The sequence below is a fragment of the Bos indicus genome, chromosome 6 (genome assembly GCF_029378745.1).
Source record: "Bos indicus isolate NIAB-ARS_2022 breed Sahiwal x Tharparkar chromosome 6, NIAB-ARS_B.indTharparkar_mat_pri_1.0, whole genome shotgun sequence".
NCBI lineage: Eukaryota > Metazoa > Chordata > Mammalia > Artiodactyla > Bovidae > Bos > Bos indicus.
In genome coordinates this window covers 37,179,624-37,207,284 of record NC_091765.1, presented here as the reverse complement: position 1 = coordinate 37,207,284, position 27,661 = coordinate 37,179,624, and the positions used below count along the sequence as shown (strand labels likewise).

The following is a 27,661-nucleotide window of genomic DNA, read 5'->3' as shown; positions in this document are numbered from 1 at the left end:
CCAGACAGCAAAAATGTGTCAGTTTGGACACACATAGCCACTCATGCCCACCATTTAAGCAAGAGCTAGGAACAGGGCAGTTCCTGGGGATGAGGATTTGTCTGAAACCTCAGACAAGTCCTTTCATCTCTTCAGTATTATCTGCAAAGACAGTTAATACATAGCAGTTGCTGTGTTGTGCTGCCCAGAACATACCTCCAGGACCGAGGAACTACAGGGTCTCGCTGGTTGCGGGGACACTATGAGGGGCATAGCTCTCATCCCGCACTCCTCTCCAGCTATTTTCCCGGGCAGATGAGCGCTTCCCCGCCGCCACCAGCCCCATCCTCTTTCCAAACAGTCGGCCCCCGGCAGTCGATGGAGGATGTCGGGGTGTAGAGGCCAGTTCCGCCAAGCCCACCCGGGGCGCACAGAGAAAAGAAAGCCGGCAGGAGGCGGGACCAGCGAGCGCCTCCGCGCGCGATTCTCTCAGCTTTGGTATTTAGGCTACGTTCTCTGTCAATCCGGGGAGATTGACACCGCGGGGCGGGGAGAGGAGAGGAGAAAAGGACTTAGGGTGGATGGAAACCGAGAAGAAACAAAGCGGAAAAGGAGGACCGGAAGGGCAGCTAGCTGTTCGGACCGTTTTCTGGCGCAGGTCCGGGGCTCCGCCAGGCCCTCCCGAGGCGCAGCCGCTAGACCAGTGGAGCAGGGGCCGGAGGGGCGCCGGGCCGGGGATACAGGGGCTCCGGGCGGGGGATGGAGGGGCGCGGGGCGGGGGTTACAGGGTCTGGGCGCAGCCTCTCGCCCCCTTCCTGAGAGTGAGCAGAGCGCCCCACACCGCTATTCTCGTCTCTGCCTATGAAGCCAGGATGCGAGCTGCTCCGGGTGTACCTGGTTGGGGAATCCGAGGCAGCAGCCTTAGTCACCACCTGGGGCCAGGCACCACCCACAGTGCTACTTGTTCAGTGCTGGAAGGCCTTGAGATGCAGTGAATGGGCGCCCTACTTTTTCCCGTGCTCTGCATTAACTTGCCGCGTTTGCTTTGAAAGTATTTCCCCTCCGGATACGGGGGTACGACCTGTACAGCTGCACAGGACCCAGCTGGTGACTCGGATGGTAAAGAATCTGCCTACAATGCGAGAGACCTAGGTTCAGTCCCTGGGTGGGGAAGATTCCCTGGCGGAGGGTATGGCAACCCACTCCAGTATTCTTGCTTGAAGAATCCCCTGGACAGAGGAGCCTGAAAGGCTACAGCCCATGGGATTGCACAGAGTCGGACACGACTGAGCGACCAACACTGTCACGAAATATGTAACCAGTCCTGCCTTTGGTCGCTTGCCTCCTAGTCACCTGGTCCTTGAAAGAATCTACCCTTGATTTGTGAACAAGGTTCAGTGACTTCACTGGTTAGATCTCTGTTGGCTCCAAACATTTTTGCTTCACCTGTCTAGGTCAACACTGATGTCCTTCTGGAAATGTTGTGGAATCCTGAGTTGCAAAACACACCTCAGGGGACACTCAAGACTGGAGTACAGTTTATTATGCCAGCAGGTCCAAGGGGAATCAGTTCCCAACAAGGACCCTGATGTTTTTCAGAGGCCCAGTTTTACACACACACACACACACACACACACACACACACACACACACACGTGACTGGTTACATGTTAACAATCTTTTTGTTGTATATGATTGAGTTTTACAAGTAGGTGCTAGGAGAACAAACAATTAAGGTTAACGGGGGAGATGGGGCCGGGAGGGGGGAACAATGATTATACATCAAGGGAGGATGTCTCCATGATTAATCTAACAGGGGCAGCCTGACCACAACTACAATCTCCGTTTGCCATCTGTAGGGAGTGAAGTCTCCAGGAGACCTGGTTTTCACTAGCAACTGTTTCCTCACTCTTAAGCAGGGTTCTGGCCCAGTTCACATCCTGTCTTTAAGACGGATGACAGGCTTCAAGATGGAGTCTCTCCTGCTTTCCTCACACCGGCCCCAACAGTATAACTCACTTTCCTCTCTTCCTTGTCTCCTGACCAAGTTCTAGGGAGATCAGCCACTAATCCTGCTAGTCACACTACCCTAGTGTCATTTACAGACACATATAGTAGGTTCTCAAAAAATGCTTGTCATTGGTAAACTGACTTATTGGACTTCCATAAGTGATCATCTAAACCCTGCAGTTTAAAGCATTATTCTGTGCATTCACTCATTTGCTCCCCAGTCATACTCCTTTGGCTTGGACATAATTTAGTTCTCTACCCTAGTCTTAGGTGACAAATGCTCAGTTACTGTCTCTATTATGTTCATTCATCCACTTCAGTTTCTGGATCATGTCCTGATGACTTTTTCACATCCACCAGAAAGCCTTCTGCAGGTGAATGTTAATATGTTTGATAGCAGTGAATTAGTTTTGCTTTTGTTATTAGGGAGGTGTGGTAAGATAGAAGAAAGACTCTAAAGTCAAAAGCGTCTGGATTAGATCTTGCTGTTGTTAGCTACTTAAAGGCTCCATTTCCTCATCTATAAAAATGATCATTAGAAAGGCTTCCTTGAATAGATTTTAAGATTAAATGATCAAAACCAAGTCTTTCTTACTCTACGGACCATATTCTTAACACCTACACTGTACTATTCACAAATATTCTCCCCACTCCACTCCCCCAAAAAAGATTAAATGAGATAATAGAGGGATTTCCTTGGCAGTCCAAAGGTTAAGATTCTGCACTTTAACTGCAGGGGTGCAGGTTTGATCTCTGGTCAGGGAACTAAGATCCTGCATGTACCACATTGCAGCAAAAAATGAAAATTTAAAAAAAAAAAGAGAGATAATATATGCAAAAGAAAATAGCACAGAGATCCTTAATAATCATTTCCCTTTCTCAACCTTTTAAAGAAGTAAGGTTATTGTCATCCACGCAGCACTGCTCCTTAGGTTTTATTCAGAACAAAATTCTGTACCATACTTATACTAACATCCTTTACAAGGCAAAACTGACACAGGCTAAGGAAACATGGAAAGAAGTTAAATACTATTCATTCACCATTAAATAATATGTATGGCTTAATATTTAAAATAGCTAATGCCCATTTCCCCACTAATATAAAATTAATGAAAATGTAATTCAGTGCATTAATTAATAAATTCACTTATTCAATAAACATTAATGATTCAACAAACATTTTATCCTCATTGCTACAAGTATAAAAAGTTCTTGGTCAGGAGTTTCAACAAAATGAAATAGATCTCTGCTACCATGGTGTTTACCAAGTTACTTTCAGAGGACACTCTAGAGGAGATCCTTGTGACAAAAGACTGCAACCATGACATTTTATTCAATCAGTGAGGACATTAAAACTTGCTTACTTGTGGAATTTCCACTGAACATTTGTTTCTCATTTTTCATACATGGAGATGCTGCAGTGAAATATACCACGGGCAAAATACTGTAGAAATCTTCACGACCATTTTCTTCTGATGTACCAACAAATATTTTTGGATGAGGGAAATGCAAGAGACAAATCTTGTTTTAAATCAAATCAAAAAGATTTGAATAAATAAGTATATATAATATTTTCAAAGAGTCTCATGTTAATTTTGCAAACAGGCAGAATTTGGCTGCTAAAAAATTTCCCAATCATTCACTGACTCCTTTATATCAGTGTTCACAAGGCCACATAATATATTGGAGTGTGTGGATGCCAAACAAACACAGTTGGATTTTAAAAGTGTTTATTGCATGTACTTTATTTAAATGTTTTAAACACTGTTATATGATTTTAGTATGCTTACAGTCATTCTAATTCATACTTTCAAAACAATGGTCAAAGCAGCAATTACATCAACATACTACAGAAGTGCTATACACCCAATTAGTACTTTAGGAAATTATAAAACCAATGTACACAAGAGCACTTTGGCAGAACTTAATTTGGGACACAGCAAGATGTTACATTCTATACAGAAATCCAGTGAAGGATGAGTCATTCTTGGAGATGGAACAACATGATGATTTCACAGCCTGGAACGCTCAATAGGACCATCAACGGGCCGTTTCAACAATCTAACAACCAAAGGGAGCTGCCAGAGAGTCAGGCGGTCTCATTCCAGATGCCAAAAGCAACAGGCAGACCATCACAGTCTGGCTTCTAAATACATGAGTTTTTATTTCTGTTGAACTCATCCAGAGAAGTGAATCTAGTAAATACAATAAAATGTAACCCAACCAAGATTTTATGTCACTTTCCACAGATACAGGTATATGAACAACTTAAGTGCTAAAGGAAAATACAAGTAAGTGTTTGTATTTAAGGGTGCAATACTAAACTTTATCTATCCTTTCCCCCACCCCACCTTGAAGCATTTTCTTATTGTCTATCATATTACCATGAAATTTAATCCTTGTCCACTCTTTGAAAGGAAACTAAATGTCCTGTTTGATACTGAAAAGTTAACATAGGCCTACTCATTCTCTGCCAAGATTCATTAAAAAAATAAAATTCAACTTTGAAAAAATAATTTCTATTTAAATTACATGCTAACAATTCTTCAAAGTAAGTAATTTTTTAAATGGAACTTGAGAAATGTTTCCATCATAGAGTATAGAAATTCAAAACTGATTCCACCAAAACTCTTTTTTTCTCTAGAAAAAAATGCATAAAACTTTGAAGCACTTAACACAAGGGTCTGTAGCAAATGGTTGATAGAAAGCAGGATTCCATTTACACTTGAATATATAAGGTACTTAATTTATACTTGTGGAAAATCACAAGGATTTTAAGAATATTTTGCCAAATCAATGATGGCAAATAAAGTTTGGCAACACATTTTAGAAAGATGATTTATATACTACATATAAATGAAAGGCCAACATAAATATGATTGATTTAAGTTTAATTACATTAATATAATTTACACCATACCGATACCCACATGGTAATAGCCACATGGCAAATTCACAGTTGTAACTAAAAAAACTATTTAGAACAGTCATTTTGTTCCATTATTTGCATAATTTTCAGTAATAGACTTAAAAGCCTAATACATGTATGCTTATCTTTTATGGGTTACAATAATCTAAAAGTTATACTTTAACATTGTGGCTTAAAAAACAATTAGCAGTGTGTTTTTATGCTGTAGTCAAAGCTGACTAGTTTCAGGTTTTAAAAACTTTCAGGGGGATCAGAGCAAACTCCACCCCAGACCAAGGCCTATGTAGTCTACAAATTCTTCTTTGTCACAGTTGGCTATCCACCCAATGGATCAGTGACCCTTAGACCTCTGAACTTGACAACATCACTCCCACCCCTGTTTTTTTAAAGTAAAAGAGAGGAACAGCAAAGTGAAGAATTCAAAACAAAAATAAAACCTACATTTTTAGGAGGTCATCTTGTGCTTCAGAGTTTCTGTTAGCCTCCTAGTTTGGAAACCCTTCATACTCTTAAATGTAGCCTCCATGTTTATGTCCCAGGACCCTATACAGAAAGAGGGAGAAAGTTTTCCAGTCTTCTTAGACCATTTTGGTTCCTCACTTTCCAGGCAATGAATAGAAGACCATATTCTTTCTTGTAATATTTTCCTTTCTTTTACCAACTTCCTTGAAAAAAAAAAAAATTTTTTTTTTCCTGAAAATTTTTTTCTTCCTTGAAAAATTCCCATACCCTTTTTCCCAAAGGACAATTCCTAACTAATACAGGCAGGAAAGCTCAAGATTTATTTTCTTCTATTCCCAAAAAGGTGAGAAGATGTGAATATATTGTGTCCTATTCCTTCTAATAAGCCTTGAGTAAAACTTAAAGAAGAAAAAAACATCAACCAGAAAACTAAGAGTTTAAATTATATCAACTTTAAAGTTTTGGTATTTCTTTTGTTTCTACAACAAAACTCCACATCTTTCTTAACATTTAAGCATTCTTCTCACATCCTATTATTTTATATGCAAATTACTATATAACAATGTAGCTTCAACATGCTGGTTCTGTTCCTAGGTTTTTCCACATAAGTTACCTACCACAAAATATCTCCTACAATAATTTTTAACCTATCTGCCAGTAACCATTGGTTCTCCACTACAAAACTTCCCTCAGTTTGTCAAGAGTTCTTAGAGATAAATGTATCAATAATCTACAGCTAACTGGTGAAGGAGCTATAAAAGATTGTTCCCTTTCATTTTCCGTTAGTCCAAAATATACATATGTACATACACCTACATATAACAAATTTACACTGTCTGCAGAAATAAACTGCTGATGTAATTCCATACACATATTTAGGGATTCACATTTTAACAGTAAACTTACACACAGATATAAGGAAATATAGTTTTACACCCCTAAATTACATAGAAAGCTGAAATAGATAATGCTTTAAGATTTATTCTTTCTTATGAGTCTTAGAAAAAGAAGACATAAACCTCAAGCTATGTCTGTAGCAATTATCAGTCAATGTGGGATTATCTTTAAGGACAAATTACCTTTAAGGACTTGCTTACTGTATACAAAAAGTTATATAAACAGACTATATACAGAACACAAAACTTAGGATTAGAGATAACAAATAGAAACTTCATACAAAATACCTGATACTATCAGATGTACTTTGTATAGCTTTGACCAAAGAACTCTTTATTGGACATTCTTTTCCAATATGAATGAATAGTCACAGCTATATATTAGCTACAGAAGAACAGGAATGAATTGAGCGGGGGCAAGACAGACCTGGGATTTCCCTGGTGTCTCAGAGGTAAAGAATCTTGTCTGCAGTGCAGGAGCCGCAGGTTCGATCCCTGGGTCGGGAAGACCCCTGGAGGAAGGCATGGCAACATAGTCAAGTATTCTTGCCTGGAGAATCCCATGGACAGAGGAGACTGGAGGGCTACAGTCCACAGGGGCACAGAATCAGACATGACTGAAGCAACTTAGTACAGCACACATAGGGGAGACCTGGTGACACAGCTGAAATATCTAAGTGCACTATAGTACATATGTATACATTTTAACAGTGTCATGTTAGCCGAATTAATTTCTTTTGTATTGTTAAGTTCACCAGCAAGTGATGCAGAATACAAAATATAGTAAACACTTGCAGATAACACATTGAGTAGCCATCAAAATATTGACTAGTTTTGAAGAACTTGAAGGCAAGAACCTGGTCAAATGAATAAAGATTAGAAATGATCAAAAGAAGCTCACAGCTGCTTAAAAGTTTTAAAAATTAGAAATTTAACACTCAGCAAGTGTATCAAAACCATGTTTCATTTGCTCACTTAACACAGAGGCTCACTCACAGTATCTGAATTCCACATATTTATTCTGAGTATATACAGTTAGCTGAACATAAATATCACAGGTACTTATGAAAAACTACTATGTAGATGGTTACTAAGTTTATGTTGATTTATGTACTGGTCTAGTGAGTTCTAGGGTCACCACTTACAGTTCACTTTTTAAATCTAATCAGTTTCTTGATACACTCAGTGAAAAACTGTTGCACAGAAACTCCAAGTCCCAGCAAGCAATCAGGCCCATCGTCCACTAGAGGCGAAGCTTCTGCTGAATGAGAAGGTGATTTCAGAGTTCTTGTATTTTCCCCAGGCACCAAAAGGCACTACTACTGCAGTCGTGTTATCTTCAGTACCATATTGTATTGCCTGCAAGGTATGGCAGGAAGGAAGAAATGAACAACGGAAATCAGGATCCGTACAAAAAGAAATCAGCCTTTTCCTGGAAGGCCAAACTAGTTTAATACACAGTTACAAGTTATTTCACAGTGGCTTGTGATTCTTTCCCTAGGTATCAATGCCCACAGTTTAAAATTTTAGATTGTGATAGGATAACTAATGACCCAAAGTAAATACCATTGTAGCAGTTTTGGCAAATTGCACCAGTGAACTAATAACGTATGAGATATGTAGCTCCTGAAGAAGAAAATACACATAAAGCATTTAGCATAGGGACTAATGCAAGGTTATACACAGATGAGATGGTTGGATGGCATCACTGACTCGGTGGACATGAGTCTGAGCAAGCTCCGGGAGCTGGTGATGGACAGGGAAGCTTGGCATGCTGCAGTCCATGGGGTCGCAAAGAGTCGGACACAACTGAGTGACTGAACTGAACTGAACTGAATGAAAGTTTAAGGATTCAGAGAAGGTTAGCTCTTACCTAGCAATTCTTCTAGGAATTTAGCTTAAAGAAATTATAACCTAAGAAATGGATGACTTCCCTGGCGATACAGTGGATAAGAATCTGGCCTGCCAGTGCATAGGACCTGGGTTCAATCCCTGGTCCAGGAAGATTCCACGTAACATGGAGCAACTAAATCCATTTGCCACAACTACTAAGCCTATGTTCTAGAGCCCATGAGCCACAATTATTGTGCCTGTGTGCTGCAACTACTGAAGCCTGCACACCTAGAGTCTGTGCTCTGCAAAAGAGAAGCCACCCCAATGAGAAACCCATGCACCACAGTGAAGAATAGGTCCCGCTCACCACAACTAGAGAAAGCTTGTGTGCAGCAATGAAGACCCAATGAAGCCAAAAATAAATAAAATTTAAAAATTAAAAAGAAATGGAAGTATACAAAGATATAAAACTATAAGATAGTTTACTACAGTTCATACAAAATGGAAAATTGGCATAAACTATACTTTCTACAGTAGAATTGTAAGTCAATTTTAGGAACAAATGCTTTGTTCCTAAAAACAAAGAAAATTTTTACACAACAGCTTTACTAACAAAGAAAAAAGGTGCAAATTTAAAACACTAAAATTTGATTTTTCCACCTATCAAATTGGCAAGATATTACCTATGATAAGAATTTGGAGAAACTATAAAATATGCCAGTGAAAAGTATAACATGGATAGTATTTCTGGAGGGCAATTTGGCAAGCTTATTAAAAGCTTCAGAATGCTGTATATTCTTTTACCTAACAATTTTGCTTTGATGAACTTAACCTAAGAAAGTAATATCTAAAGGAAATAAATGTGAACAAATATATACAGAATGTTTATTATAGAGCTCCCTCTAAAACATGGAAAAGTGAATGTAAATTAAATTAGTTGATTATGGTAAGTATTAAATGAGTAATAGTACTCAGATGAGGCATAGTATGCCCTGGTAAGTTAGAAAATACATATCTTAAGACAAGTGGTTGAAATTAAAAAAGAAGTGGTCATACACAAGAATTGGGTTGTTTCTTAATTTCATGAGCGTATATAGTTACCAAGTGAATAACTCATGCTTATCGATCTGTTTCCAAGTAAATAATGCTTTTTAAGTAAGATCTTATATCTTAATTCCAAATGTTAGCACTTAAAAGTTTGGGCCACATTTGGCTCCCCGATTGCAAATGTAAAAATTGGGAATGCAAAAATAGCTGTATGTATGAGTTAAAGTGTGCCTCTAATGATTAGTGATGGCTAGAACTTAGAAGAGCTATCTATCCAAATAGAATATTAAAACATGGAAGTTTTACATTTTTTTTTACACTGGATATTATATAGCTTCCAAATTTTAGCTCTAATTGGCTCACTGACACACCACTCATCCATATACCTTTATGTATTTGTTTTCATGCACCCATTTTTAAAAACAAGAAGTTGATTATGCTATAGTGTATGTTTTTTAACCATAGTGTTTTCATATTGGGTATTTACATGGAGCAGTCTAGTTTCAAATCATCTAGTGGTTGGACTGAGAGCTCAGCTATCTGGGTTTGAAGCCCAGTTCTGGAATGTAACAGTGCCTCTGCTCTCCTCCTCTGTAAAGACAAGTTAGTTCTAGCTCCAGCCTCAGAGGGTTACTATGATGATTACATGAGTTAAATACATATGAACAGTAAAGTGTCTGACACATAGTACTTGCTATTTTATAATTTACTATTGATGTTACTAACGTTTCAAGATAGGTACAAAGCCAAAAATAAACATAGCTCATTTTCTTGACAGATTAATTTTACTTAACTACTTGGGAGAACCAGCAAAAAAAAAATTTTAATTGTTAATACTATGGGGTCAAGTGTAAAATTTACTGTAATACTAAAAGCTAAAACACATGATTTCAAAGAAATCTCCAGACAGTGGCAGCCCCTCTTGGCTGCACCAAGACCTGTACCTGGCTTTGTCCTCTCCTTCCCACTTAGGGATTTTTCTTGCAGAAGCTCTGCTGTGTTACCTGTTCAGTCACTGCATGGGCTGCTTCATTGGGATCGTGGCACTGATTGACAAAGTCACAAATCTCTTGACTGTTCACCATGAAGTTAATTCCATCTGTAGTGAGGACCAGGAAGCTGTCATCAGCATGATGTAGCTGCAATCAGAACCAAACGTATAGAATTACAAACTAGACTTAGCCTTAGAATAATCTTCATAATTCAGTGATTTTATCTGTTTACAGAGTAGTCATCTGTGTTTCAGAACTTACAGACAAACAGAGTGAAAACAGGCTTCCATTTAGGGCAAAAACAGCAACATTTAGCATCAATCATGGAGGACAAACCTAACATTTACTTAGTAACACCATGGAGGAAGAAGCCAGATAGCTAAATGCTGAGAGGCAGCCTAATGTAATGGCTAAGACCTCCTCGGTGTGAAGCCCACCTCTATTTTTCAGCTGGGAAAACATAGGTAAGTTGAATTGTATATGCTCAGATTTGTTTTCTCTGTGTAAAATGGGATAGGAGTGGCTATTTTGAACAGAGCCCAGCACATTGTAAACTGCTATAGAAGTATTTGTTAGATGAAATGAACATAAGTGGGACACCTGTAAGACATAAAACTGTTCAATAAATTAACAATCATTTGCTGCCATTACCGGGAGCCTATCCTTATATATAATGTGTTAGGTACTAGAGCAGGCTGGGAGTTGTATAGGTAAAGTATCAGTTCACCACTAAGGTATGTGCTGGGGGAAGTGCAGTGTAAGGGGGACAATGATTAGTAGCAAGCAGAAGATGTCCTTGAAAGAGGGATGGGGTGATTCTCTGGCTTGGTGGAAAAGGGAAGTCAGGATATCTTCCAAATGATGGTGATGCTGAATGATGAGGTGCTGGTGAGGAAGGGCGGTAAAACCAGGCTTCCAGGCAAATTCCATAGCAGGATGAAACAAAGCCAACACTTCATCATATATAAGGCCAGGAAAGAAGTATCTTTCTTACTTTATCTGAAAAGTTTATCTTTCCTTCCATTAATCACTTCTTTTCAGAAGTCATACAGGCTTCAATGAAGGCCTCCAAGAAAGCCTGCAGCTGGAGACAATCCTGTGTTCACTCCCTGCCTGTGTATCAGGTGTTTGCAAGTCTTTTTTTTACCTTAATCCTCTTTGTTTCAGGTTCTGCTATCACACCACTGGTTTTAAGATCCAAATCTCCGAGACTCCTTGTCATTGCAAGTCTGCCGTTCACGTGAGGCTGTCCCAAACTATTCCAAGCTACAAACCCCCCACATTTCTTAATCCTGGTCAAAAAAAGTTAAAAAAGACTATGATGTGATACCCAGAAAACCAAGGGTTAAACTTAAGCATGAAGTCAGTTTACAATGCAAGGTTTTATTTCTATTTTGAACTATATACATATCATCCTTATAGAGCGATTAGTGGAAGTGGTACCTTTCTTTCTCGTCTTTTCTTTCTGGAGTGTGGTCGATGGTCAGCTTCATGGGTTTTCCTTTTCTGCACAAAATAGCTCGGCTGTCCCCAACACTAGCTATAACCAGTTCAATACCATCTCTCAATAGGGCTACTGTTGCAGTAGTCCCAGAGGTCAGAAGCGTTGCTGCAAATGATGAAGAAGAGTACAAGTCAGTGACAATCAAATGATTGGATCTGGAATGTTTATTACAAAATAAAACACAGGCATGTTAAACTAATGCTGAAATGTATCATTCTAATTTAACTACAGCTATGCAAATAAAATGCAAATGAACTATGGGAGTAAGAGCATGCAGAAAAAGAAGTATTTAATTCAGTAACAAGGCTCTATGCAAACAGAAAAAGCTGCTAACCTAATTTGGTAAAAAATGCATCACTATCTCCAAATGGCTTCTATTTATATAAAGTAGAACTCAAATTTATCATTCTGACATCTCTGTGTGTACATCAGGTGTCAGGATTAAAAGTAATACATTTTAATTAGATTGGCTAATAAGGCAGAGTGATTTAGGTCTACAGAGCCCATTCAGGCAAGCCAACTTTTCTGTAATCTACGCACTCAACTTTTTTCTTCCATTTCTTACCCCCATCCTATGAAACTATTATCAATTAGTAGGCTAAGCAAGATATGTCAAGTGTTTCACTGGCTCTTTAAGAATTGTATTTTATATTCTTTCCTTCTATAACTGCTTTAATTTTACAAATGTTCACCAAAAAAAAAAAAAAAAGAAATCCTAAAATGGTTAAAGGTTCATATTCTTTCCTTGATTATCTTTGTCCTCCCCAGATGTAAAACAAAGATACAGCCATCATTATATTAGGAGAAAATCTGGAGGGCAGGGAATGAAATTCATTTTAGTTTCCCATAAACTTGGTATAGTTCACACTTCTGGTTCCAGCAGGATCTGAAACAATCAGTCTGTTCCCAAATGCAGGAAAGTACTGCCAAGTGCTGCTCCTGTGGTCACCGCCTGGGCCCAGAGCATTCCAAGAATGTTAATTTCCCCTGACTGATAACAAAATTACATGTAGCTTGGCCTGAGGTCATAGCTGTTTCCTTCATCCAATTCAAAGTGCATTTTTGCATCTTTCTTTAGTTTATTCTAAATTGTCTCCCTAAGTTCTTCACTATTTGTTGAATTTAGAGGGTGCATTGAGCCTTGTCAAAGAGAATACTGTGAAAGTAGACTAAAAAGTAAAGCAAATTGAAAAAATCTAAAAAGGTAACAGTTAAAGCAGGTATTATCTTCAGTAACATGGTTAATCCTTTAAAGCATCTAAGTAAAATATTCAGGTGATCATCTAAAGATGATTTTGACTTCAAAGGCAGATTTAAGAAAAATGAAATGCTATTGACTGATTGAGGCTCAGTCTTTCCAGTTTTTTCTAAGACAATTTTTAAAACAGCAGTAATGCATTTGGAAAGATATATGTGTATATATTTCCCAATCAATGTATTAAAATGCCTGCTTTAATCAGAAAAGTAAAATGGGGGAAAAAATGAATAAACCCTGCTTAATCTCCTATATTCATGCTGAATTTACTGAGAAGTAGCATTTATAATTGCACTATCTTCCCATTTATCTCTTGATTTTGGAACTGCTGTGCCAAAGTAATATCACTGTGGCAATAGTAAAGTAGATTATATATTGTCACTGTACAACACAAAAGTTTCAGTGTAAGTATCAGTGATGTTTATATTACAAATGTTAAATTGTGAGTTTCATAAAACATTGTATAAGGGAATCTTTACAGTTGAACCCCTGTAATCTTGTCAAATGATTAGAAGAGCCTGGTAAGAAAACATAGGCATTTACTCAGATGCTACTTGTCCAGGGGGTTTAATGTTCCTCTCCTTTCTTTAAAATGTAAGTGGCAGCTTTTTTCCAAGTGTTTTTTAATTGGCTACCTTAAAAGAGTTAATACTTCATAAATGAAAAACTTCAAATTTAGCCATTTAGGATTATAATCCATGGCTCTGCCACCTAGATATTTAAAAGAATTTGAGTTTTTAACCAACCCAACTTCACAGTTCCAAAATCCCAGGATTTATGGGAAAGTTTTCTAAACAGTTGATTCTGGTTTGCTAAGCATCTAAGAATATAAATATTAAATCAGCATTTAGTTTCATTTAACATTTAACATGGGAGTAAAAATTCTCACTTTTTTCCTTAACAATAGAATTATAAAACTAAGACATCTTTCAATAAGTTCTTAACACTCACTGGACATTTTCTACTGCAAGTCATCTCAACTAATGGGACAAAGAGGATGTGGGAACCTTCCAGTAGTCCAGGCTAGGAACCGCTGGACTCCTTCACCTGGGACAAAATTAAGCAGATCTCTCTTTCCACTGAAGCCCAGCATATAGTGTCCACGGGCTCCAGGTCTAGAGCTGCTGACCAGGCACAGTTCTCTGCCACAAATAACACGCACAGAGGCAAATAGGAAATTCACCCAGGAATTGTGCTCAAACATTACAAACCTGCAACACAGGGGAGGGTAGAGAAAGAGCTGCAAAATAAGGGGAAGGGTTTTTATTTTGGTGAAATGTTCAGTAGCAAATTACATAATATTCCAGGAGATGCCAAGTCAATGATTCCAAAACTCAGTTTGACCAAGTTGATGGTATTTTGTAGTTGAGTCTGTTTTCTTCATCACAGAATAACACTTCTTAGTTTTGTGTCTTCCCAAGGTAGGAAAGCCCATATACAAATGTATGTGCACCAAGACACATATGTGGTGACATACACACAGGCTCAGCCAATTAGTCTTGAAGAGTAAATCAGTACCTTTACTGAGTTGAAAAAAATACACTGTAAATTTGTTTGGTAACAATATCAGAATTGTCCCAGTAACAAAAGGGAAATTCATGGGTAGAGCACTGAATAATTTGTATAGCATACTAGAGCATACTAGAGAGGATATAAACTACAGTATACTACCAAACTGCTAGCATTAAAATATAAATCAAAAGGAATCAAAGCACCTCCTATACCAGATACAAGGAGTAGCTTATTTGTTAATGGTAAATGCAGGGATTTTAGGATCTAGACGGTATTTCCTGAACAGAATGATTAATTTAATTGTTTAAATAAAAGCTAGCAAGGCTCTTGAGTGCTAAAAAACGTTTACAATTTTATGTAATTCATAAAATGGGAGTTTCTGCAGCTCTCTCTTTCCCCCAGTGTTGCAGGTCAATATATCAAAAGAAAAAATGATCAAGATTTTGAATGGCAACATAAAGAATCAAGCTGTACTTTTCTAAGTATAACCTCCCCCACCCAGAAATTATTCAACTGTGTCAACAATATGGATAAACAAATACAGTTTCAATATTTACCAAAAAGATGTTGTAGACATGAGTGAATCATAAACACTAAATCAGAGGAACGAGTTGAAGCAGTAACAGCACAATAAGAGTATCTCTCCAATGCTGTCCCTATTTTTTGCTTTTGGCTGCCTCCAACATAACAAGGGTAATCAAACACATTGCATTTTTCATACTGGTTATTTTTTAGTTTAATTCTTCCATAAAGAGATCAAATAATACGAAGAGCAGGGAAGTTTCCAACAAGACTCACAATACTGCCACCAACGTCTCCCACTCTGAACGTCAGAGCATCTTCTCTCTTTGATCCATTTGTCTCTTGGGGAGCTTTGTTGCTTTCAAATCTTAAGTAATCTAGAAACACTTTGAAGAGTTTATCGGATATATAGGATATCATCTAAGTTTTCTACCATCTGGTTTAAGTGACAGTTTGTCCATTAAACAATAAACTAATGGGCAGACATCATTTGAACTTACTGGCTGATTTCATTAGCTGTAAAAATACACATGACTGGTATAAAATGAATACAAAATATTCAAAGATGATGATGAAATTAGCTATTTGTAAATAAGGGTAAATTCAAAATGCATCTACAACAAATCAATAAAGATAGCCAGCAATTTCTTAAGGGCTATTTCTTGATAAATGGTATTCTGATTTTATTCTCCTCAAACTACCCTCATTTAAAACTGAAATAATAAATATTTTAAATGCTAATGATAAAGCTTGAAGTATTTTATGCAGATATGACAGCTTTAGATGAGTCTTAAAAAGATGAGTATGTTTTATTGTCACCTTATTATTTTCACTTTCTTTTGAGAAAGCTAATAGTATGACATGGGGCACTCCTCCCTACCTGAAATTCCACCATTAGTGATTCATTCCTAAGGTTTAACCAATCTGTTTTCAGCTTTCCTTACTCAAAATTCAAATCCCCCCAGAAGTGGTAACACATAAAAATATATATATTAAATAATTTAGTTAAATTGGCTGTAGGACAGTCAAGTTATAAGTTATAATTACTTTGGTGATAAAGAGTAAGCAATGGAGATTAGTTTAGTCCAAATATTATTGAGTACTTTTCAGACTCTTGCAGAATGTTGAACCCTAGAAATTCAAAAATGAATAAGCCATGGTCCCTACCCTCAAGCTGCTCACAGAAAGGGTTCAGTGAGGCCAAGTGGAGCTATGCTAAAAGAAAAGGTGAAAGAAATTGGAGAGGGCAAACTGCACTTCTTCACAATTTTATTTAACTAGCACTGGTCCTACCCACAGCTGTGCCAAAAAGAATATTATCTACTCTTATAATACTGATACTGCTTCAGTTCTACTAAAAAGTAAAAAAAAATTTTTTTAATTTAAATAATAATTCTGAAGTGGTACATGTTCTTTTTAAATCCACAAATTGAAAAGTTTAGTATATTTGATAAAATAAGCCCCAAATATCAAGAGCCAATTTTTGAAATCTTTGAAAGCCTGGCAACTGATTAAGAATAAATTTCAAAATTGTTCTCAAAATACTTATTTAAAAAAAGAAAACCACAGAGACTAATTGACCTATAAGAATACATCCAAAATAAAATTCAAGGACTATGTCATAATAGATTATTTTTTTTCTTTTAGTAATACGCTAACCATCATTCTGTCATGCTCCATTATACTTGTAAGCAAACTGCCATTAAATGAAAAACAAACTTTAAAATATCTTATGAAAGTTCTGAGTTCATTAACTCAAAAATTATGACAGAGGAACTAAGTTTAAATGAATACATTTTCATTTAATTATTAGAAGTGAAGAACTATTTTATTCATTCCTTTGCACAACTAAACTGATGTGAGAAAGGTGTCTGTAGAAAATTTCTTTTAAGATAGCAAGTTAGATCAATTCTCTCCTTAAATTCAAAATTCCCTTTAACTGTATTTATTATTTCATAAATGAAAGGAGTCCTCTCACATTTTATACCAAATCTATCACTGTTTTAAGCACTTTTATCAATTAGATCCTACACAAAGGGCTGACTACACCCATGAAAGGTTAATGGTTTTTTATTGTTGGCCACCATTTCCAAGATACCCTTGAACATTCCTTTCTGAAAACCTTGCCCAGTGAGCTCTACCTGTTTACACAACAGCTGGGGCACACCACCTGCACTACAGCCGATAAACTTCATGGTGTGAGATACAGCCGACCTGCTTATAAATGAAATAAGAGCATACCAGTATTCAGAGTTACGAAAATAAAACTATAAGAAAGTGTTTTAATGTCCTCTTCACCTTCGTATGTTTTACCCATTAGGAACAAGAACAGAATCTTATGCTAAAACCCACCCTCTCTCACCTCTTATTTTCACAAGCTCAGGAGCCAGTTGGAAGGGGAAAAACGTCCAAAGGAATGAAAGAGAGAAAATGGACCTAAGTAATCTACAAATGAGAAAATAAATCCTTGAACAATAAGAGTGGACTCTAAAGCTTTTCGGAGAAGTATGACAGTGATAAAGGTATTGAAAAAGAGGAAGAAAGTGTCTTAAGATGGCAAATGAAGCCATCCTAGAGTCATCCTAATACTCATCATTAAATATGCCCATGAGAGAGGCCACAGTGGGTGCCAGGAAAATCCCAGCCCTAACTCTCCAACTGACCTTTTATCTCTCTCTGAGTTTCAGTTCCTTATCTGTAAAATGGGGAGAATTTCCAGCCCTACACACTCCAACTGAAAATTACAAAGATAACATTGCTGTGGTGAGCTTTGACCTCCTTTAAACAAGAGGATGAACAAAAGACAGATGAATATTATTGCATGATTCATTTTAAAATCAGTTATGAGGTCTATATGCACACATTTTAATGGTTTGCTGTAGAAGCGTTAAAAAATTATAAGCAATAAATTTGGGGGCCAGCTAACTAGAAAACATTACCTACATTTTCATGAAATGGTTTAATAAATTTAGTCAAAATCAGAGACATTTGTCTTTCAAAATATAAAGACATCCAGTACACAAATTCTAAAATTCAGCTGTTATAGTCTTGTGTTTAACAAATAAAAACAAAAATGTCAACTAGTTACCATAGGAAAGCTGCAAGATCAAGCTTTTTTAAGTGGAAGAAAAAACATCTTCCTTCTAATTTCACAAAGTAGTGCATATTAACCATTGTCCTTTTGAGACTAATTAGCAATTTTCTTATCTGGACAACTACTCTGAGATTACCCTGTAGCAAATTTCAATAGTCGTTCATCAGATTCCTCTAAAAAACAAAAACAATAAACCCTCTCATAGTACATGCCTCTTGTTCATCAAATGAACAAACAGATTTTTTTTAATGTTTAATCTTTTTAAAATCAAAATTCAACATCAGATCTATTTTGGAGCTTCAATTTCTAAAACAACCTCTAATATGTTTCATTTAAATGTGAGATACTACCCCTAGTTTGGATTCCAAACAACATTTAAAATGGTTATTTAAAAAGTCACTTTCAATGTAAGCATCCTTACAATAAATATTAAAATTCCCACCCCTGAAAGGCTTAAATTGTTTCCTTCTTACCACAAATTCCCAAGGACTTTAAGGATTGAGATTGTTTTACTTACCATCAGCAGATAGGTGGGCGTGCCTTGCAAAGGTTTTATCTATTTCAAGAAAAGCCAAGGTCAACACAGTTTCCAAGTTCTCCTCCTTAGGAAGCAAATCCCTTCAGGGAGAGAAAAAAAGAGGCCGATCACTTTACAATAGGTTTCCTGCCTTCCTCTTTGTCCCTCCAGCTAGCAGAGTCACTCCATACAATGGACCTCCAAGGTTTGCCCTTCAGAAGCTGGCGTGTGGGAGTCTTTGCAACTTTATGGACCAAAGCCCACCAGGCTCCTCTGTCCGTAGGATTCTCCAAGAATACTGAAGCGGGTTGCCATTTCCTCCTCCAGGGAATCTTCCTGACCCAGGGATCCAACCCACATCTCTTAAGTCTCCTGCATTGGCAGGTGGGTTCTTTACCTCTAGAGCCACCTGGGAAGCCTTTCATACACTTACGATCCACATATTAATAAATCAAATTGAGAAAGAATCAGGCCCAGAGATAAGTTCTAAAAATAATAAAATAAAAGCCTAAGTCTCCAGTCTAAAGATATTAATCCTCACCACCATAATCCTGAAAGGTCAAGAATTCCTTTATATTAAATTAAGCCACTGAGTTCCTTCGTGGAGTAATGCAAAATATACATAAATCAATTGATGAACAGTATGAATAACTATAGGGACTTCCCTGGTGGCTCAGATGGTTAAGCGTCTGTCTACAATGTGGGAGACCCGGGTTCGATCCCTGGGTCGGGAAGGTCCCTGGAGAAGGAAATGGCAATTCACTCCAGTATTATTGCCTGGAAAATCCCATGCACAGAGGAGCCTGGTAGCTACAGTCCAGGCGGTCACAAAGAGTCAGACACGACTGAGCTATCTTCTTCACATTGAATAACTATGCTTGGGAAGTACAGTCACATGGTCGTAACTCTTACATGTTCTCCCCCTCTTTTAATTCTAGAAGTAGTATGATACTCAAAAATATGTAAATACTGACTGTAGTAAAAAACTTTTTAAAGAGCTCCAAAACACCCTCTTTAAAAGCATTTTCCCCATGTTTTTGCCAATCATCTAAAGCTATTTTCAACAAGTATTCAAAGCTATTCATAACACTTTAAAAAATAATTACTATTTATTGAAGCACTAAGTGCCATGCACAGACAGAATAAGTGCTTCTCATAGATTCTCATAGTACATGAGATCATGTACTTTATTATGTGAATTCCCTTGAAATGATCACAAGTGCTGTAGATTCTGGTCAACGCTCTCACCAAGAGAGTGGTTAAAACATACACATTTCTGAAATGGTAATACTCATCAGCAATTAATGGCATGCTTGAGCTACTGCTTGTTCATAAACATAGTATGAAAGCAATCAAATAACTACCTTAACAGTGGCTGTCTCAGCCAAAAGGTTTAAGTTTAAACAGGAAGGATTAGGCAAACTGCAAAGAGTGAAAATCATTGTATCATTGTACGTACAGGATGCATTTCTCCATGTGGGTATGACAGAAATCGGCCGCTGCAGGTCCACCGTGGCCATCATACACCGCAAAGTACAGGACCTCATTGGTCAGCTGAGCAAAGCCAAACCGGTCTTCATTCTCTTTCCGTTTGCCAATCTGTGATGCGCTGCCCACATTCTGCAAGCTGACTTTGGGAATTGGCTTGCCATACTTAATGCTGGGCGGCAGCAGAATTGGCTCCTCCAGGCGGTTATCCCAGATGCCAAAATTATCCCAGGTAGCTGGTCGGCCACTACCATCAGGATCAAAGCGAGACCATTTCGGCTCTGAAGTGGAGCTGTGGCACGTGGGCATCACCCACCTGTCATCCTGCAGACCGCGGGCTCTGAGCAGCACTCTCCTCCTCACCTGGTTCCCACCACTTCTTACCAAAGTAAGTAAGGCAGCTGTTGACATAACTCCAGAGGGCTCGGGAATGAGAGAAAGGTCAATGGAACAATAATGGGATGCCTTCCAGAAAAATGATGCAACTGAGTAGAAAGAGAGACAGAGACACTCCATCAGTAATTTCAAATACAACTGATATATCATTAGATATTACCAAGAATGAAGTCTGTAAAGAAAGTGGCACTTAACAGGCTACTCCTGAGAATAGTGGTTCAAAAATGAATCGATTTACCTACCCCACCCACTCACAGTGTTCAAATTCTATAAAAACTTGACAGTGTGCACAGATCACATAGAAGAAGTGCTTCTACAGCTTTAACCTACAATCACCTGGGGATCTTGTTAAAATGTAGATTCTGATTCAGTCTGCCAGGTGGTGCCTGAGATGCTGTATTTCAGACTACCTCCCTGGTGATGCCAAGCTGCAGTTCTGGCAGGCCCACACTTTTGATTAGGGAGAATACAGAAAACAGGTGTAAATAAATAGTCTTCCCTTCATCAACTTCATTGCTCTGAAGAAAAGGCGGAGCAAATATTAACAATAACAAAGTCTCTTACAAGAGTAGAAATTAGAAAAAAAATAACTGGTTATTAGAATATTTATTGTCGTGGGAGTGTGTAATTTCCTCAGTTCTGTCTCATCATAACAAAAAATTGAAGCCATGGACGTTAAAGCCCTCGGACAGACTGTGTCTCAGCTCTCAGGACAGATCAGTGTTAACAGCTCTCGGACAGATCAGTGTTACAGCTCTGTGTTACAGCTCAGTTTTATTTAGAAAATAAAAGAAAATACATCCTAGAGGCATGAGGGCATGCCGACCCAAAAGATGCAAAGAGAAGAGAGAGAGAGAGACCCCCAGCCCTTTAGGCTCCTCTTTTTATGTTTTTTCTCCTCCCCCCAGGGCTGCCCTATGTAAATTGGGCTAGCCAGGAGTGCTGTTTGTTCTACCTGAGGTCCTCACTCCAGTCCTCAGACCTTCCTTTGTTCTACTTTCCAGGCTTTTCTCTTCCTTGTCTTTTAGTCACCGCCAATCTGGACTCCTTTTTCCTGTTCTAACTACCTAACATTATGATAGTTCTGTACTCAGAGAGTGCCCAAGTTTTAGCATAGATACAATTTAGGATATCAGTTCTGTTTGTTTTAAGGTTTCTCAACTTACTGAACTTTACATATTCTATTACTCTGGTTAATATAAACTGGCTCATGCAAACACCCACCAAAGGCACAAATAAAAAGTAACTCTCATGTGTGTGATCTCCGAGATTAGGGGAAACTGCATTTATGACAAGAAGTCTTTTTATGAGCCACCGATCTATGCATTTACATTAACATCTGAGGCTCATCCGAATGCCTCCCCTGGCTGTTGGCTGGGGGAATTCCTATACCCCTGCAGGAAGGACTGTGTTGCTGGCAGTTTGCATACAAATAAGGTTTAAGCAGAAATTCATCTCCAAAGTATTTCATTCTATTACTTTATGAATTAAAAACCAACTTGAAAAAATGCACAATATCAACATTTGATAATGCCAGTGGAGGGTATACAGGTGTTATATTATTCTTAATTGTATGTTTGAATTATCTCTCTATAAGAAATAAATTTGAAAAAAATGTATCTCCCCAAAAGGCACAATCACACACACACAAAAAGCCCAGCTTGAGTGCATCTATAAGAAAATGTATTACAGATTTTAAACAATCATTTTCAAACAAATTTTTGGAAATCAGTCTAGTTATGTATAGGAAGAACCGTTAGTCCTTTCAGTAAGTAAATAGAAGTAGAAGGAAAGGATGAGGTTTCAAAGAATGCCATTGTAAATCTAAGCAATGGAAGACATATGAGCGCAGCCTTCTAAGAATTTAGAATGAAGATGGCCTCCCAAATAATTAATAGGTCATGAAAGACTTAGGAGGCTGCTCCTTCTTGGCCTTTTAGTTAACATCATGTATTAAAGTCTGAAACTCACTTCTTTTGCATTACTGGGGGTGGAGGAGACACAGTACCTCTTTATCAAGTATCAAAGAGAAACAATGCATTCCATTACCAAAATAAAAAGAAAAGTTTATTCCTTTGGTTCTGTTTGAAGGTTGTATTTTATTCCAAAACAAAAACTGTGTCAAATAAAGGTGAACTTGTAGAGAACTTTCAAAGTGTAATACCATCTTGCAAGTAAGAGAACTAAGTACTAATTCTTGATGGAGATAATTCACAAGGCAGCTTTGCACTATAGGAAAAATAAAGCTTTAAATGTTTATCAGAAAACATTCACATTTGAAGAGTACACCAGAAATTAGCAAAGTACTATTATTCTCTTGGCTTCAATCTGAAAGCATGTATACCATACTCAGCCTTGGGTCATTTTGCAGTCACACATGTACTTTAAACAAGAGTTCTAGAATTACAAACTAATAAATACTGAATAGTTTCCCTGCAGCTCTTCTAGGATACTCTTGTCATTTCTCACTCTCTCCTCCGAATGAACAGAGCTGCATTCACATGAGGCAATATGCATCTACTGTAAACATTACTTAAGAATGAAAAATGCAGGTTGAGCAGTTTCTTTAAGCCTACATAAACTAAAATCAGTCTTCAACTTGGCCCCCTTCCTCATTCCTTATCTGCACAATCATCTCAGAAAGAGAGCAGAATAGTCACAGGAAAATATTTACTTTAAGGCCTGTTATTGGCTATTGGCATACATGAAGCATAACCCAGTTCACCAGTTTACAAAACTAGGTCAGCATCATTTATGCAAGCAAGGGAGTGTCTAAAGAAGTGGTTCCGTCTCCTTTGCTAAATGCAGTATAACGAATTCATACTAATCTTCATGTTCCCAAGAAAACAGTTCAAAGAGGACTTTGTTCCCAAGCTAATTAATAACTCTGAATTAAACTTTCACATCAAGAAGTTTACTTCAGAGCTTCAAACTACCAATCAGCCGCTATTGCCACTCCCCTCCCCTAGCTCTCCAGATGCCCATGGAAATGATTAGACACTGATTAGCAGGTAGAATTTATAATGTGGAGGAAAAAACAAAAGTCTTAAAAAAAAATCAGTGTTCTTTATAACAGAAAGAGCTGAGAACAAATTGATAAATACCTAAAAAATCTTTTATTGTCAGTTGAAGAATTAAAAATTGGCATGTGTTTATCTTTCTGCAAGCCAAAAATAGTTATTCAGGAACCCTTTATGTCAGTCTCTCAATCAGAGATCAAGCCTAGCTTATTTTCCTTTTAACAGTTATATTCAATCTTTGAAAGTCAAAGTAACCCAAAAGAGTCAAAGGGCACAAGTAATTCTGCTTGAAAGCCATTTGAAGACACAAAATGTCAAAGCAAAATTTAAATGAACTAAGAGCCCAAGAACACATTACGTGACACACCATATTCTACTAGCAAAAATACTTTGCTTTTTCACATTCATTTGTGTGACCAGGCCTTCATCTTCCTCTGACTCAATGCTTTGGTTAATCTGATTAAAGTATCAGATTCTGACACAGAACTCTATTGAACAAAGTTGACTCCTGATTTAATAATATTGACTAGCAGGGGGGATTCTCAGAAAAGAGGGTTAAATGAAATAAGTTGAGAGTCTGCAAGAGTAGACATTGAGATTCCACAAAAGAGTGCTGGTTAAAAAGCCACAGCCTGAGTGTAGGAAATCTCAGGTGAAAAGCATCAGGAAAAGGAAAAAATGCATTTGGTAAACTTCTGAGGTATGCACTTTGTTTAAAAATAATAGCAGTAGGAGATCCAACCAGTCCATCCTAAAGGAGATCAGTCCTGGGTGTTCACTGGAAGGACTGATGCTGAAGCTGAAACTCCAATACTTTGGCCACCTCATGCGAAGAGTTGACTCATTGGAAAAGACTCTGATGCTGGGAGGGATTGGGGGCAGGAGGAGAAGGGGATGACAGAGGATGAGATGGCTGGATGGCATCACCGACTCGATGGACATGAGTTTGGGTAAACTCCGGGAGATGGTGATGGACAGGGAGGCCTGGCGTGCTGCGATTCATGGGGTCGCTAAGAGTTGGACACGACTGAGCGACTTAATTGAACTGAACTGAACTGAGTGGTGAAGAAAAGCCACATATACCACTACAAGACTGCTATGCCAATTTTATACTTTCATCTTATTCCAATTTTATAATCCTGCAATGATTTAAATACCTCAGAGCTGGCCAAATGTATTTTTGGAATAGGGAGGCATTCACGGTCCCTGGCAGGAGGATGCACTTGGGATTTGAGTTAAACTGCTCTTGACTGCTGAAAGCAGGTCAAAAGGGCAGTTTATTGATGTCATGTTAAGCACATGCCAAAATTACTCAGGAGTTCTAAGGATCAGTACTGCTCAAACCTGCTTAGCTTTATATTTCTAGCAAAAATGTTTAAGAATGTATTCATATCTGCCCATTATAAAGTGGCACTCAGGTATTTTCATTATCAATAACTTCCACAATGGAAACACAGGTAATTTTAATATTCTTAGAATGTTTCTTTAATGGCTCTACAAAAAAAACAACCAATTTATCACAATAAATTCAAATATTATAGAAACCTCCAGAATGTATCTCAGGAAATTTGGACTCCAGTATCCTCTTTATCAGTACCCTGCTAGGAGGAAGGGAAAGAAAATGTACTAGTCTAAATGAAGGAAAAAACAAAACCAACAAGAGAAACCCTGAATGACTCCCCTTATGTTTGACCTGAACATATGTTTAGATGTGCAAACTGAGAAAAGAACAAGGGAGCAATGAAAAGTATTCATTATTCTAATTCCATAAATATTTTTTAAAACATTTCAGTTAACATGGATACAACTCACAGAACCATGTTCCAAACCTTCATTTAAGAATTTTCCAGAACAACTAAGTATAAGGTGTGTATTTTTCATTTCCTCTATAGTACCTAATACAATGTTGACATCTATACATTAAATTTTCAGTAAATTTAATTTTTTTTAAAAAAAGGAGAATTTTCCTTTACGTTCTATGCTACATCACTAACATCTCTCCCCTCTTCCTTCCTCTTCTCTTAAGCCTCCAGTCAAGTAGGTGCTTGAGTTGGTGGTCAATAGAAAGTGACTAAGGTTGCAAGAAAAAAAATCTTGAAAAATTATAACTGATATATTTTATTACACAGTGGAGTGTTTTTTTCCTAGGCTAAGAGGCCACTGTTATCTTTCAAGACCATTACAATCTGTCACCTTAGTTACTCATTCTGAAACCGCGGACAACCTCATTCTTTCCTCCGCACAGGCGAAGGGGCTGCAAAAGACTGAAGAGGCCTTGCTGCACATTTCCAGTCTGAAGCTCAGAAAGGCCGGTGAACCTTACAGACTCCAAATTCCCTGGCTATTGCCACCCGGAGCCTCGTCTTTGTCACCTCACGTGAAATCTCTAATCTACAGACAGCGGCTGCTAAAAAAGACATCAAGGGCCAGAAGGCCTGGAGATTACAGTGCTCTTTTGGCAAAGCAAAACCCACGTCCTCAGATCGACACCAACCAGGGCTCTGCATCTTTCTCTGCTCCGATCCCCTGAAAAGCTCACCCTTGGACAGTTTGGGATCCTGGGCTTGGCTGGCTGGCCGTGACAGATGAACGACCGGGGCGAAACACGGCAGGAAACACACCCTCCGGCCGGCGCAGCCCGCGGGCACTGCAGATGGCTGGGTTCCCTCCAGCACTTTCCGCCGCCCTGTCTCCGCCTCTCAACCACCCTCGCTGCGTACAGATTCCGGGTGTCGCCACGTCTCCCTCAGCCCGACCGGCGCTGCACCAGCGAGAAGGCGCTGACACTCGCAGCATCCTCCGGCCGGCAGGTTGAGGCGAGGCGGGGGGCGATTCGAGGCTTCGCTGAAGGGAAGCGCGGGCTGGGAGCCCCTTCCTCCCCTCTATCAGTTCAATTCAGTCGCTCAGTCGTGTCTGACTCTGCGACCCTATGAACTGCAGCACGCCAGCCGTCGTTCCTTCCAAGTTCCATTGCCTCCTTCCATCCCGGTCCAGCATATTCACCGGCAGGAGCCTCCAGCCTTCCGGCCAAGTTCAGGCGGAACGTAAAATCTCCGCAGAAAATGCCAGCAGCGGGTGGCTCAGCCGAGGTGGGCCCCGCCCCGACATGCTGCTCCAGACCTCGAAACGGAAGAAAGCTGTGCACAGCGAACCCAGACACTGACCGCTGGGCATGCACTGAAGGGGCTGGAGAAATTAAACGGACATTTCCCCTCCTCTCCCTGGGGAACCAGTTTACTCTCCATTCCGCGGATTGGGAGCAATGGGACATGCCCCCTCCTGTAAATAATACTATAAACGGTTAACATAAATGAAGTGCACTCTCCAACCTCTTACCTCGTGATGGCAATATCCCTGGAAAATGTTCAATTAGCTAATGGAGGGCGGGAGAGGGGTTTTCTGTAAATAAGACTGCCTTCTCCGATGTTTTCAATCTCTGAGGCAAGCAGTTACAACAGCCACTGGCTCAATCTGCTGGAAATTCTTGAGAATTTTTCGCCCGCAGTAGGCCAAATAGAGAGGGGGGACGTCTGTTCCCGCTGACTGACGGCAGCTCCAACCAACCCACGCTTCACGAGGCGGCGCGCCCGCGGCCCTGCCCTTAGTCGCAGCCAATCACAGGTTCCGACAGGACCGTGCCTCCCCGCGAGATCAGTTTGACTTGGCTGACTTTCAGCAGCTCACAGCAGAGCGACGTCGACTTGAGCCAGTCGTGGCTTGTTGGGATGCCCGCCCTCCCGAAGGCCATGGCGCGCAAACCAACGCGGGAACGCCTCGGCAGTGGACGAGAAATTTGGTACCTCGCCATAGGATTGAAGAGAGGTGGTGGTGTGTCGCTTGGGGCAATAGAGCGGTAGTTGTGACAACTAGGAGCAGGAACGGAATGCCAGCACTTAGCACTTTGCAGGGCAAAGGTATTGAAAGGCATCAGGTTTCATTGCTATTCTTTGAAACATTCACAGTAAACCGTTCTTCCTGACTGAGCAGGCAGGCATCTCATGATCCCTTGAGAATGTTTTTTGGTTTTTTTACTTTTTTTTTTTGGCTGCGCCTCACAGGTTGTGAGATCTTGGTTCCCTGACCAGGGGTGGAACCCCTTGTCCCCAATAGTGGAGCGAGAGTCCTAACCACTGAACCGCCAGGAAATTCTCATTGAGAATGTTGATTCTTTCATTTGACAAGTATAGGCATTGATATTTGTTTAG

General features: G+C 39.0%; 2 protein-coding genes across 5 annotated transcripts in view; both read right to left on the bottom strand.

Annotated features, from left to right (window-relative positions):
* Window positions 1–450, bottom strand: part of ABCG2 (ATP binding cassette subfamily G member 2 (JR blood group)) — a 127,546-nt gene extending 127,096 nt beyond the window's left edge. For all 3 annotated transcript variants that reach the window (XM_019962484.2, XM_019962485.2, XM_070791194.1), the window contains exon 1: window positions 196–450. The gene's annotated coding sequence lies outside the window, so the exon portion shown is untranslated. The remainder of the gene's footprint in view (window positions 1–195) is intronic.
* A 3,252-nt stretch (window positions 451–3,702) lies between these two features.
* PPM1K (protein phosphatase, Mg2+/Mn2+ dependent 1K) lies at window positions 3,703–26,964 on the bottom strand. Of its 2 annotated transcripts, none has more exons than XM_019962479.2 (7): window positions 26,793–26,964; window positions 20,012–20,525; window positions 18,553–18,653; window positions 11,592–11,757; window positions 11,296–11,440; window positions 10,161–10,295; window positions 3,703–7,635 (listed from the first exon to the last, which is right to left on the bottom strand). In XM_019962479.2, exons 2-7 carry the CDS (start codon window positions 20,449–20,451, stop codon window positions 7,504–7,506), a joined length of 1,119 nt encoding a protein of 372 aa, XP_019818038.1. In that variant the 5' UTR covers window positions 20,452–20,525; window positions 26,793–26,964; the 3' UTR covers window positions 3,703–7,503. The 2 variants fall into 2 exon arrangements, with proteins under 2 accessions (XP_019818038.1, XP_019818039.1); XM_019962480.2 differs by lacking the exon at window positions 26,793–26,964 and adding an exon at window positions 25,996–26,554.
* Window positions 26,965–27,661: the final 697 nt, after the last annotated feature.

Excerpts from the sequence above, each read along its gene's own strand:
- PPM1K (XM_019962479.2), bottom strand. The coding sequence starts at position 20,451 with ATGTCAACAGCTGCCTTACTTACTTTGGTAAGAAGTGGTGGGAACCAG. Across the intron at positions 11,758-18,552 it reads CGCCCACCTATCTGCTGATG|CAACGCTTCTGACCTCTGGG; the intron begins GTAAGTAAAACA and ends CATCATTTGCAG. Across the intron at positions 10,296-11,295 it reads CTGAAACAAAGAGGATTAAG|CTACATCATGCTGATGACAG; the intron begins GTAAAAAAAAGA and ends TTCTGATTGCAG.